This window comes from Ornithodoros turicata, chromosome 4 (genome assembly GCF_037126465.1).
Source record: "Ornithodoros turicata isolate Travis chromosome 4, ASM3712646v1, whole genome shotgun sequence".
Classification (NCBI taxonomy): Eukaryota; Metazoa; Arthropoda; class Arachnida; order Ixodida; family Argasidae; genus Ornithodoros; species Ornithodoros turicata.
The window spans coordinates 35,067,834-35,080,958 of record NC_088204.1 but is presented as its reverse complement, the minus strand read 5'-3'; the positions used below and the strand labels follow the sequence as shown (position 1 = coordinate 35,080,958).

General features: G+C 44.1%; 1 protein-coding gene across 1 annotated transcript; it reads right to left on the bottom strand.

The window, feature by feature from the left end:
- Nucleotides 1–8,970: 8,970 nt before the first annotated feature.
- Nucleotides 8,971–11,542, bottom strand: LOC135392973 (neprilysin-1-like). Its single transcript, XM_064623591.1, has 2 exons — nucleotides 11,366–11,542; nucleotides 8,971–11,128 (listed from the first exon to the last, which is right to left on the bottom strand). The coding sequence occupies exons 1-2, from the start codon at nucleotides 11,519–11,521 to the stop codon at nucleotides 9,059–9,061; spliced, it is 2,226 nt and encodes a 741-aa protein (XP_064479661.1). The 5' UTR covers nucleotides 11,522–11,542; the 3' UTR covers nucleotides 8,971–9,058.
- Nucleotides 11,543–13,125: the final 1,583 nt, after the last annotated feature.

Below are 13,125 nucleotides of genomic sequence, written 5' to 3'. Positions count from 1 at the left end.
CAGTGGTACCTCTACCCACTCTTCACTGATAATTATTACTGATTTTAGTAGATTCAATTCTGTTCAGATTCCACTCAATGGCATTATCTCTGGATCTTTTTGAGCAGCGATGACTTGTCTCTGAAGCGTCAGCCCACTTTTCGTTGCTTTGGTGCAGTGTGCGTTCAAAGGCTCTAGACAAACCGAAGACAAGTGCTCACACAAAGAATTACGATGTACACTGACAGCACTTGTTTTTGGACTCTGAAAAACTAAAGCAACTAAATTCTGAGACCAGTATAGGGAAAAAAAGGGGCGAAAGTCAAGGCCACTGGCTCGTTTTGGGTATTTTCGGTGCAAAGATGGGCCGGTAATTTGGCCAGGGTTTTGTCCGACTTAGCAGGGAAAACCCTGTCCTACTTACGAGATATGGAGGTGTCCGACATAGAGAATTTCGTCCCCGTGTAGTTTCAAAGGGAGCCTGCCCGTGCAATGAAATCTTGTCCGACATGGGGAGTTGTCCGACCTTGGAGGTTTTACTGTATTATATTCTTATATATTATTATTATATTATCACATATTTGATCACATTAAATTTAAAATTTAGCATATATGAGAAAATATCAGGAGGGGGTTGCTATTCATTGCTCATTCCAACCTAAAATTGAGAAAGCATACCTGACCATTGTCATTCCTAAAATATATACAGTCAACCCTCGATTTATGAACACCCTCGGTTCCCCGAAAAATCGTTCATAAATCGAGGGATTCATAAATCCAAAATTCCGTTAAGTGAATACTATCGAGCAAATGGAACAGTATTTCCGAGTTGATATTGTTTTTATAATGCAATATATTGTGTAATTTTGCTTTAGACCATGCCTTCTGCTGTATCAGTCTCACAAAACACAGATGTTAGCGCATTCACACTCTGTTTATTATGCAATACTAAATAGTTTAATTTTGCTTTGGACCATGCCTTCCGCTGTGTCAATTGAGGTCAGGAACACTTATGCAAAAACCCGTTTGTTGTTCGGATTTCGAGGGGTTAAGAACCCAGGGTGCAATACCTCGAAAACGTTTTGTCTGTTCAGGCGTCATTCATAAGATCACGAATAATCCCTTCGAAGGTTTTTGTTGGCCTCGGAAGGATCCGTTCATAAATTGAGGGCAAAAACGCTGGGCAACTCCTAGTTGGTTCCCAGAAATTCCATTCATTATTCGGATATCGAGGTTCATAAAACGAGGGAAAAATGCATGTAAAAAATTTGGTTCCTCGTGCTAGTGTTCATAAAACGAGGGAATTCATAAATCGAAGGTTCATAAATCGAGGGTTGACTGTATTGCCATTGTAGCAAGGTCACAAAACAATAAATGTAGTCTTTTGCGACCTCCCTGCACGTTCATTGTATCCTGAAACGCATAAGTGCAAGAAATAAATATTGAACTTGAATAAACGATGTTGTATAAACTTGACATGAAATGTTGAATAATCTAATGAATGATATAAAATATTAAATAAACTTGAACTCGTATATTCTCTTTACTCATCATCAGTGATCTTCATTACAAAAGCATATCGTGTTAGACTTTTTTGTTTGCGTTTCACAGACTGGGTACACGAGGGCCAAAATGACAAAATCACAACTGTTTCAAGCTCCAAATAGTCCTGTTGCAATTTGAAGACCATACGCTGAGCTGCATTTTTTGGAACATGCTCCACATAACAAGCATGACAAAGTCAGCACTGGATAGCAGGACCCCGTCCCCAAGCTGCTTTTCTCACGCTGCAGTTGTATTCAACAAAAGCATGTGAGTGCTGGAGGACATTCAGTTTGGCACAACCGCGCCTGCAAATAATCAGAACAAATAAAGGAAGAAGCAAACAAACATAGAAGGGCTGTACTTCAAAAAGAGATAAGTCCTGTGTCTCAAGGAGGTGTTATCTTTTTCTAAGTAACTTAATTGATTAAGCTTACATCACTACCTGATTAACTGTCCTAACGAGTGTGATCTAATTGCGTGAAGTAATTATTTCGGCTGCTTCGGTGTGTCCATATTTGCGAGGCAAAGCACCCCTATCGTTTACTAAAAGACTCTTTCTAAGGCGATGCTTGATATAAATCATACTAAACGCATACACGGCTAAAACAACGGCTGTGATTCTACAGAACGATCTCTTTCGGCCATGCGAGTAAATCCTTTCCCGGACCGTTCTTTATGGAACAATTTTTGTCCAGAACGCAGTATGGGGTATTATATACATGGTTGTTGTTAACCTCAAGTCGTTTCTTATTGAAATATTGGCTGGGAAACGTGCTGTAGTACAATCCCCAGCGCTGCACTGCAGTGACGGTCTAGTTTCGGAATGCAAAACATAACGTAATTAAGAATCGAACGGCAGGACACCTGTGAAACACTGTTAGGATACATCAGTATACTGGCACCTTACAAAATTGTGTGATGACAAACAACGACCAATGCTTGCAGCGCAATAAATACTCACAATCTCCGTTGCCTCCCATTGTTTTCTATGGGCACACACAGCATTTTAGGGCGCACCAACATGGCGGCCCGAAGGCACGCCTCTCCCCCACGAGCCCCTCTCCCATGCGCGATCCAGCCTTTATACATAGAGATCAGTGTCCTGCCCTCACTGCCCTCCTGGCTGAAGAACAAGAAGAAGAAGAGTCATCGGCGTTTTGACATTGAGCATTGGTTTAGTTAGCATTGGTTAGTATGCACAGTGAGTTGATGATAAGGTAAGCGCGTTGTTGGACGTACGCCGAAGAAAGATAATGACAGTAATGAGGACATGTTCATTTGTATAGTACGAGGGGTGTTCATGTCAAATCGGGACTTCCTGTCACCTGAGTGTACAAATGGCTCGCGCTACTTCTTTTTCGTCATTTTCACACGCGACAGGGCTCCGCGTTCACCACGTGGTGGTCCAAAGTTTGTGCAAAACCTAAGACACGTGCTGGACAAGATGGCCGACAACGAGGTGAGCGCGCACATCGAACAGCGAATTGTCATGAAGTTTCTCGTGAACGAAGGCGTAAAGCCATCTGAAATTCACAGAAGACTTCAGGCTCAGTATGGCCACGATACACTTAGCCGCAGCAAAGCGTTTGAATGGTGCAAACGGTTCCGAGACGGCCGTACATCAGTGCAGGACGATCCCAGCCGGGGCGGCTCAGAGCCCAGTGTCAGAGTTCCTGAGAACATCCAACTTGTGGAGCGCTCTGGAACTGGCTCGAAAGACGGACCTTTCTGTGGGAACGTTGAACACTATCATTCATGAACACCTCCAGTTTCGGAAAGTTAGTGCCCGTTGGGTCCCGAGGCAGCTCCCCGTGCTTGACCGGCGGAGAAGACTGGAAATGTCCCAAGAGCTAAGGTACCGTTTCGACACTGAAGGACAGCCGTTCCTTGATGAGATCATCACGTGCGATGAAACGTGAGTGCACCATTTCATTCGTGAGTCTAAACGCGCACCAAAACAGTGGAAGCCTCCGAGCTCCCCAGCTCCCAAGAAGTTCCGAAGCACCCAGTCTGCGGGTAAGGTCATGGCCGCAGTTTTCTGGGGTAAGGCTGGCGTTGTTCATGTTGATTTTCTGCCCAGTGGTACCACCATTGGCAGAGAGTCCCTCCTGTTAGCAACTCGTAAGTCATGTACTTTGGAAAAGATAAAGGCACTAGGCAGGCTTGAAGGTGCAAAAGGGTAACCTTGCAGAAGAGGGCGTTTCTGGTCCAGGTTATTTAAGAGGCAGGTCTGTCAATAAAAATCTTGTTCGTCAGTCGGTGCTGTGTGTTGTGTCGTCCTTTTGTATGTTTTCCGGCACGTTTTTTTTTATCGCCTGTAAAGTATGAAATACCAAAGATCCCATTTTTTTAAACAATTTTCTATAAAAGGCGATGCGCGAGCACCATAAGCATCCATAAAACGACTGGGAGCTTCATAGGTGAAAGTCGCTTTCCGTATGTCCGCCGAGTGTCGCATGTCGGCAGTTAAAAAAAAATTCCGAGTCTTGACGGAATCCTCTGATGGAATGGAGTGTTGCAAGAGGGGGAAAAAACGCGCAATTGCACTCCAGAAGATTGATTCTCGATGGATCTACAGAATGCCTAAACCAAAATTAGTAAAAAACACAGACGTTGTGGCAGTCTTGAGTTAGTACCTCAACCCATTAACCCATTCCTCACTTCAGTGTTACGTGTGTGAGTAAAATAATAAATTTAGACAACTCACCCCTTCTGTTTAACCGCGTCAGCAAAGACGGCTATCAGATTCGCCAAATCAGTCAGACCTCGCCCCCAGCGATTTCCATCTCTTCGGGCCACTGACGGCGTTCCTTGGGGGCCGCCCCTTCAGCTGCGACGACGAGCTCAAGAATGCGGTTCGATCATGGCTGCTACGCGCCGGTAAGGATTTCTACGATTCTGGCATCCAAGCCTTCGTGAATCGCTGGGACAAGTGCGTTAGTGGAGCTGGAGATTACGTTGAAAAATAAAACTAATTTATCGCCTGTAAGTTCATTTTACTTTTGCGAAAAATGAAAAGTCTCTGGTTGACTTGAACACCCCTCGTACATACGGATTAAAAACAAGGCTTTCGTCCAGTAGGCTGCACTTCTTCAGCTTTCAACAGAATATATATATTTGTGGGCACTGCAAAGCCTTGAAGAAATGAATGAATGGAACGTTCTAAGTAATTAACATGCGGCAAGTGCCTGCTCATTGCAAGGTCCACAATTTCACGAAGAGCTATATACAGCTGCCACGCTTTATTTCCACGATGAAGAGTGTGTCCAACGTGCAGTACAACGTGTCGAAAGAGGCAAAATTTCTGTGAAGGAGTGTCTTTCATTACGCCCCCATTTCACAAGAAATGCTGGGAGACAGACTCAGCTATGCTGTTTGTTTGTTTTTCTGTGGAAGTAGTCATAAGTGAAGTTTGGTATCTGTTCATTGAGTACGTCAAGAGAAAAACGTTTATTTTTTTTTAATGAAATCTACAATGATGTAACGCAAAAGGAATGGCATAACAAATTCGTGGTAGTCATGCATAATGTCGGCTGGCAAGTGGAGAGTTGGGTCAAATCCTGATGTGTGCAGTGCAAAAGGTGCTTTCACTCAATACAAAGGTACTGAGTGAAGTTTTGAAGGTGGAATCTAGGTGGAATCTGTTCAGTTCTAGGGCACGTAATACAAAATCAACTTCCCTGTGTTCGTTTCTTAATTCAGAGTGCATAGCCATACAGAACCTACAAAGGTGTCCATGACTGAAACTGATTTTGAAACCTCCAACTCTGTGGCTGTGGTGTAACCAGAAACGCAGAAAACCGTGCCAGTCATATGTTCTGAGAACACACTTATACGTACCTTCAGTTTCCAGTAGGGCAGTGTCACCGTGTAGGGGGTGCTAGAATTTCATCAAGTTCGTATTTTTCAATGTGCTTCGCCTTGGATATCAGAGCCAAGTGAATATGTGGGAGGAGCGCTCTCAAGTTCGATGGCACATTTAAGAGGGTGTAGTGCACAGCCATTAACTTGTGATTCTGTCTTTGTGCCCCTATCGGTGTTCACACCTCGAACACGTCAGTGTAAAGTTGGACACACAACTCTTTTCGATCGCCCCGAAACTACGAAAATGTTGTTTGCAAAGGAAGAACCATCAAACACGAAACTCAAGTCTTCAGTGGAGTTGCAGGTGATAATGATGCCAGGTATCTTACTGTAATGTTCGGGGATACACCAAGTGTGCTCTTTCGACAAGGGACGTTATGTACCACCAGATTCCAACGGATGATGCGCAGAAACGAAAGTGGTTCTAAGCGCTTCGTGAAGACTGTGTCGAGTCGCACGAAATGGTAGCAGCGAACGGTGAAAAAGGTCTCAAATGGACCGCAGTCCCGACACCAATGTTTCTCCTTGCGACGTGTGACGATGCGAACACCAGTGATGGCTGCTGATGAGGCCCAAGAAGGCCGAAACAGGCCGAAGCAGCTTTGCAGTACTGGCGTGGCGATGTTTGAGCACTTACAAACATAAAATCACAAGGTTACCCAGGGTCGCAATTCACTTTACACTTCCTTTAAAAGCATCATTCTCTAACATGGTTCGCCTTCAGCGTGCTATGCGGTGAAACGCTGTTTTTAGAGGTACCCGGGTTCGAATCCCGGTGCCGGCTGTTCTGTCTGGGGTTTTCCTGGGTTTTCCTCAAACGCTTTCAGACATATGTCGGCACAGTTCCCTTGGAAGTCGGCCCAGGCCGTACATTCCCCCAGGGCGTGAGTCGTGACGTTGCCCACCTATGTGAGGCCAACAACGGCGAGCTCTTTCACGAGCACCACCACCACCACCGCTGTTTTTAGAGTGCGTGGTCTTGCTCGTGACACTTGCTGTGAAAGCCCTGGGGACACATGCTTCAAATAGCTTCTGAAAGTGACGCTTGAGCAAAACGTCACATTTTTGCAAAAAAGTGACGCTTGCAACATTTTTTTAGTTTAGCTTGTGTGAATCACGACTATTGTAAACAGTATCTATTTAGTGTGTCTGCTCATTTCTCTCATCAATATATTACAGAAAACGCGCTATATAGGTTTCGGGGGACAGTTGAATACACAAAGTGGGTCTTCAAAACAGTGTAGTTTCATCCTCATATTATCCGTATTTAGGCATTATTTGTAGACTCTACAACCGCAGCTTTCCTACGTATACTAAGGCCCAGTGAAAGTATACTGCAGTTACATTTACAAACGTTACGTGCACAAGACGACCTATATAAAATGCTCATTAAAACTCGCCATACAGCAGATCACGAGGCTTTAAAAACATAGCGTAATATTCTATGTAAAGCACTGCAGAAAATGAAAGTAACGTTGAATATGAAGGGCTGACGAGAGGAAAGATACGAACAAGGTTTACTAATCTCGACGGTAAAGGTAATAGGAATGCGTGAGCAAGTTCGAGTAACACGAGCACAAGCCCCGCACACACGCTGATCTTAATCTTCTTCAATACTCCCCCGCCCACTGCACCACCCGTCAGACTTCATGCAGCAGCTGAAGAGGTCGGCGGATGCAAATCCCGGTACCTGCCTTGAAAGAACATGGGCGTACACGTCCATCTTGCCCTCTAGGAACTCCTTGTACTCGGCCAATTTCCTTCCGTATTGGAAAAATGTCTTGAGGTTATCCCAGAAATCCTTAAATTACCTCAGTATATCTTGGTGTTGGCTGAGGTTACATGAGAATTGTCTAAGGCTGTACCTCAGGACCTTACACCCGGCTGTGCTTCTTCTCAGGTTACCTAAAAGAATTCTGAGGATCAACAGATGACCTCAGACCTTGGTGCACGTTACGGTGTCGGGAATTTCTGTGGGAGTTTCTCAGGTACCCTTTCGTTGGAGAGGTTCGCAAAGTTCTTTAGAGTCAAATTTTGTGTGTTGGGTGATTTTTCATTTAATTGTGCTACACCGAACTCTAACGCCAAAACGTAAAATTTCATAAGTTTCATCCACATAAACCATCCAGAAGGCATAAATTCAATTATATTCGGTTATAAATTAAAGCTCTGCTAGCACAAAGCGCCCACAAGCGCCACCAATACGAACGTTACACAAAAATCACAATGAAAGAATTGCTGAAAAGCAAACGAGCTAGAGATGGGGTTGGAGGCTAGGCTAGGATTGGAGGCTAGGGCGTTTTAAGAACATGCAAGCAGAAATCATATTACTTCTGTGAAAAACACATTACAGAGTTTTCCATAATCAGTCATGTGAAAACCCAATAAGCGCAATATAGGATAAACGGTAGGATATAGATAAACACGTGAATCATTTCTATTAGAGGCTAGAATTACAATTTCTCTAGAGGCTATAGTATTAACTTACTTAAAAAGTAGCTGCAATACATTTAAGAGACCAGAGTAGCGGTGAGGAAAATTGTTAACGATTAATTATTATACGGTCCCCTAACGCGTGGTACTATCTCCATTTCAGATTACCTGTCTCTCGACCTCCCTCTGTTTCTTTGAAGAATAAACTTGTCTTAGGCAAACAAAATGGTGACCAGAGTGCAGCCTCTGAGTAACTCTTGGAATGGCAGGTAGAACGCACCACGTAGTAGCTTATTGTAGAATTCATAAGTAACTGCCTCCTATTTAATACAGGTAAAAAATGGCAAAAAAATACGCCTACACGAGAGGCATTCTGCTTAGAGCGATATTAGAATAGAGTAGTAACTTACTCAAAAAGTAGTTGATGTACATTCAATATACCTGAGGGGTGGCGAGACAAACGCGTGGTACTAGCTCTAATTGAGAATGCCTGCTTCTCGACCTCCCTCTTTTTCTTTGAAAAATAAACTTGTCATAGAACAAAGAAAAACAAAGCTTACATTGGACTAATATGTTTCCATGTTGCAGTGGATTGGGCTACAAAAAATGACAACTGAAGACGGGAAGCCCTTTGCTAGGTTTCGTCCTGTGATCCGATTCCAATTCTGATTGCGGAGAAGCTGAACTAGTTACGAGTGCCGCTGCCACAGGGTTAATGCACTTTATGTTGCCAACAGTAGGATGGGACATGCTCAATACCTACCCATATCACATCTCAAAAATAGTACTGCCCTCGCCCTCAAAAAGAAGAGCGGCCATCCAGCACTTTACCCGCCTCTCCAGGGAACTTTAGAACGCCAATTTTCCCTCAAAAAGAAAAAACAAAAACAAAGATAGCACTGGTGACTTGCCAACCCGACATGTCCTGATTACTATACGAGCCACAAATTTTCCGTGTCCTCAGGTGAAGTACCATGAATTCGCGAACGGCACATCCGCAGCCGAAGGGAAAAAAGCCAGTACCACAATGATCCCATAGGGATTCCATGGGAGACGTCGAGCGGAATGGAAAGGTCGCGTCAAGAAGTTGCAAGATGAGCACGATACGAAAATGAGCGAACAAGAAGAAGACACAACAGTATGGAGCAGAAAACACCTTGCATTTAAAATACATTAAAATACAAGATGTATCCGATATCTCACAGCATCAAACGACACACAGTGCAGTGCCCGGCGCCTATACATGTCGGGCACCGCCTGCGTCCTCGCGAAAAAACGAACACTTTTTCTTGGGATTCATGTTGGAACCTAATAAACAATGGAATGCAGTCGCGAACTCGTCCAAGTTAGACACAGCCGCGTTACATGCGTTACTGAAATGACAAAGCACATTGCAAAACGTCAGAAAAAATATTTGATCGGTCGAATATTCTTCTAGTAGTTGGAGCTTCCAGTCGTTCACGTGAAGCTTTTGTTTGTTCTTGAAAATCCTATGCGCAACCTGCAGAGCTGGCACGAAGGGGAACATATTTCGGAAAGTTAGTCCTTGTCCTTCAAAGCAGTCTCTAGCGAGTCCAGTTTCCGATCGGTTACTACGGGATGGCAGGAGCCACGCCAACATATCAGTCTCATTCGCATGTTCGATTCCAACAACGCCGTTGTATAGACCCTTCAGAAACTCCAGAGCGTACCTCCCACCCAAAGCGCCATAGTTCATCGACACGGTACCGTTGGTGTAATATAACGGCTTATGGAACGCAGAGAGCGATACCTGGATAATGTTCACATAGTTTAAGTAGAAGAATAGGCCGTAAATGTTATCGTGGCGCATTTGGAAGACGTCTGCACTGTTGTAGGCGCTCCTGATCAACGTCGATGTCATTGCTTCACGAGATTTGATCCAGTTGACAAAGAATTCATCTGACATGGAGGGGAACGCCGAGTACAGTTCGTCGAGGCCGGTTACGTTGTAGAAGATGCTGGCCGGCCAAACGTCTCGCCTGATCAAAGCGAGTTTCGCGATCGCTGTAACGACTTTCTTTTCGTCCAACCACTCCGTTTCTATTAAAAGGCGTACGGTCATGTTTGAGATGGTATCTAACATGGTATCTATATCCTCCCGGCTTTTGTTTGAGTGTTCTTTGTGGATATCTTCCAGATCTAGGAGAAGTCCCATAGTATTCTCAACGACGTCGAGGCATTGAATAGCCCGTATTCTTGTTATTTCTTCAGGACGTCCAACCTTAATTAAATGTACCGATGGAACCACAGTCCATGCACGCATCTGCAGAAAAGTCCATCTAATTTGAGAGAGTAGACGTTGTTGGGAAACTGCTTGAAATGCAGAGTCAATGCTTTTTAGTACGTTCAGATCTCGAGCTAACATCATGTAGTCCGTTAGGGGAAAGGTTGGCTTCAAGTGCTTGCTCAGCAGATCGGTCCATGTTCCTGACGATATGGAAGGCGTTAGGACGTTTATTTCATTTAGAGCGAAGTATTTCTGGTTATGGATAGTATAATTTGTAAGCAGCGTGCTCAGTATAAGTTTTTCATCTTGAAGGAGACCGATTACGTTCTCTTTGCATGACACAAGCTTCGTTGAAACCGCGCAAAGCTTCTGAACGTAGGATTCATGCTGGGCTTGAGACATGCCTTGCATCTCCTCGAGTCTTCTCGCAGGCCATTCGCACCAACTTACAAGGATTACTCGTTCCTTTCGCATTATTTCAATCTTAATCCACATACAGATACCCCAGGCTATAGCCAACTCAAGCACAAGATCCAGAGGGTGTACTTCGTGTTTCCCGCTTTCCGAGAGCGCCAAGTTGTGAGAGTGTACGAATTCCTCGAAGGCGATCACGTTGCTCACGCTTCCGGAGAGGTTGGTACTGGAACAGGTGGCAAACAATCGGCGGGCTTTTGCAATGGCAGTGCTCTGAAGGTGAGATGCGTCGGCACTGTTGAGACGTCTCAAGGTGGCCATGATGCGTCTGTATCGCAGTGTTTGTGCGAGCGCTTCGTTGAGAGAGTTGCCACAAACGAAAGCATTGAAGTCGTCGCATGGGTCAACTCCGGTATCAAGGCTCGTCTTTAAGCTTAGGGCATGACTCAAGCAGTCTGGGGTGCCGCACAATGTCATTGGATCTTGCCGAATATTGCTTTTCCCGCGTTTTGACCATGCGACTACTACGAAGACGATGGTAACAGTGACGACGATTCCGATACTGGCTATGGCGACCATGTTTTTGCTGATGACTGTCTCTGCTCGGTGCACTGACGTTATTTTACAGACTGACGACATTGAACTCTGTAACAATGAGAAAACGCAGTCGTAAGTTTCGGCTGGATGGATTGGTGGATGGATGGAAGGAAGACGCTAGGAAAACCGACGTTAGACCCTAGTGAAAATTGAACGATATTTTGAGTCCCAAAAATGTCGATGACTTCCTTCAGCAGATACCGCTTTTGTTGGAAGTTTGGAGTTTGAGAGTCCTGTGGTAGTGTGTACGCGGAAACTTCGAAGAGCCACAGTGTTTGTACTTACATATATATCAGGAGCAAGCTTTCCTTCTTGTGCGCAGTTAACTTGGTCGACAACCGGACTTCTCATGAGTGGAACATCTTGCGTGAGGCACATATTGCTGGTTCGGTGAAGTGGTGAACGTTCCGCTGTTGGACTCCTGCTCGGGACGTGCGCCATATTGGAATTACAACATGAAATTCTTCGTCGATTTCTTCCTCCTATGTCCACGTACTTTCTCTCTGTAGTGCAGTGGAAGGCGGACTTCTTCTTTAGCTGTCGTCACTTATGCTACATGGCGGTGTATCAGCCTGATACACACGTTTTTGGATGCGATAGTCCCTTAAAGGTCCTGCACCTCATGATATGCTCCCGCCAGTAGACGCAATGAGCCCTGGCGAACAAATTTATTGATTCAAATTCAAATTCGACCGTGTATTTTGAATCAATTAATTGGCTGTATGCTCTCTGCATCATATTCCCCCAGTGATTGTAACATTCTGCCCCACCCTGGTACACACAGATAACAGAGCTAGCTTTCATACTTTCGTATTATATCGGGGTTGTCTTCAAAAATATTGTTTATTTTGTTATGTTCGAACTAAAACAAGGTTAGTTCTAGACAGCAGAGTTGAAGTTTTCTTTCCTGTGCAAAAATATAAAAAATGACAAACTTGCTCGTCTCACTGTACGCCACGTTCCTCTGCTTTAAACCTAACAAAGATACAAGAGTTCTTTGTTGTACGTTTAAACAGTGTATTTGTTCCCATCTGTAACAACAAAGACGCATCCGACAAACCGTCGATGCTGTTGGGTGGTGTGGTCATAATGCAGAAAATACATCTCGAGGCATAAAAGTAGTAAAGCAAATGTTTGTGCATACCTTGATTTATTTTCATCATGGAAGCAAAAAAAAAGGAAAAACACACACACGAAAAGAATATCGAGATATAGATTTGGGGAGTACGTCTAATGAGTACGAGGCACTGCAGTATGAAACTTTTGTGTCTTGTCGGACACACGTTATGCAAGATAATACAGTTGGTGCAAATAACCATGATATCCCTTTTACGGCAAGGCGGTTTGCATCACCCATCACGTTTCCTTATTAATTCTTATGACTTATTAATTAAATGCAATAGAAAAAAATATTTTTATTGCACCATTTCTTCACTTCTGGTGTCTGACGTCAATGTCTAGTCAAGTAATGGCAGCCATATATCCAATGCTGGAACCAAGTCAGCCACAGAACGCAGGACACCATTATCGAGTTCAAAGGCAGACTTTCAGTCAGTGCATTGTACATCGTAGAGGACACATTTTGTTAATGATAACTGCGCATCTTGATAGAATGCCTCGGCCATTTTAGAAAGGTGGATCACTTGGCACACATACGAGTACAGATTACAAGAAACATCTTGGGAATGCTTGCTCTCCAATCAGCTTGCACTGAGTCAGTCACATGAATGTATCCCACCTTTTACTGGCAATTGATGGGAATTGCCTCAGGACGAGAGCCGCCGATATTTCGAAGAGGAACTGTACTTCTTTACTCGCATGTTTATTATGTCTTTTTGTTGAGTATTTGTTATTGTCCTGGTCAGTCTTGTGACCATTCCGTTCTCCAATAATGTCGGTGCCATCCTATTGGCGACACACATGGAACGTGTATACCAGATATCTACCTGCACCTCAAAATTGATAACTGACTCTAACTTTATATAAGGAGGTCGCGTGCACCTGTACTCCAACTGTTGCGTCACTGTGGTAAATGATGTATCCAG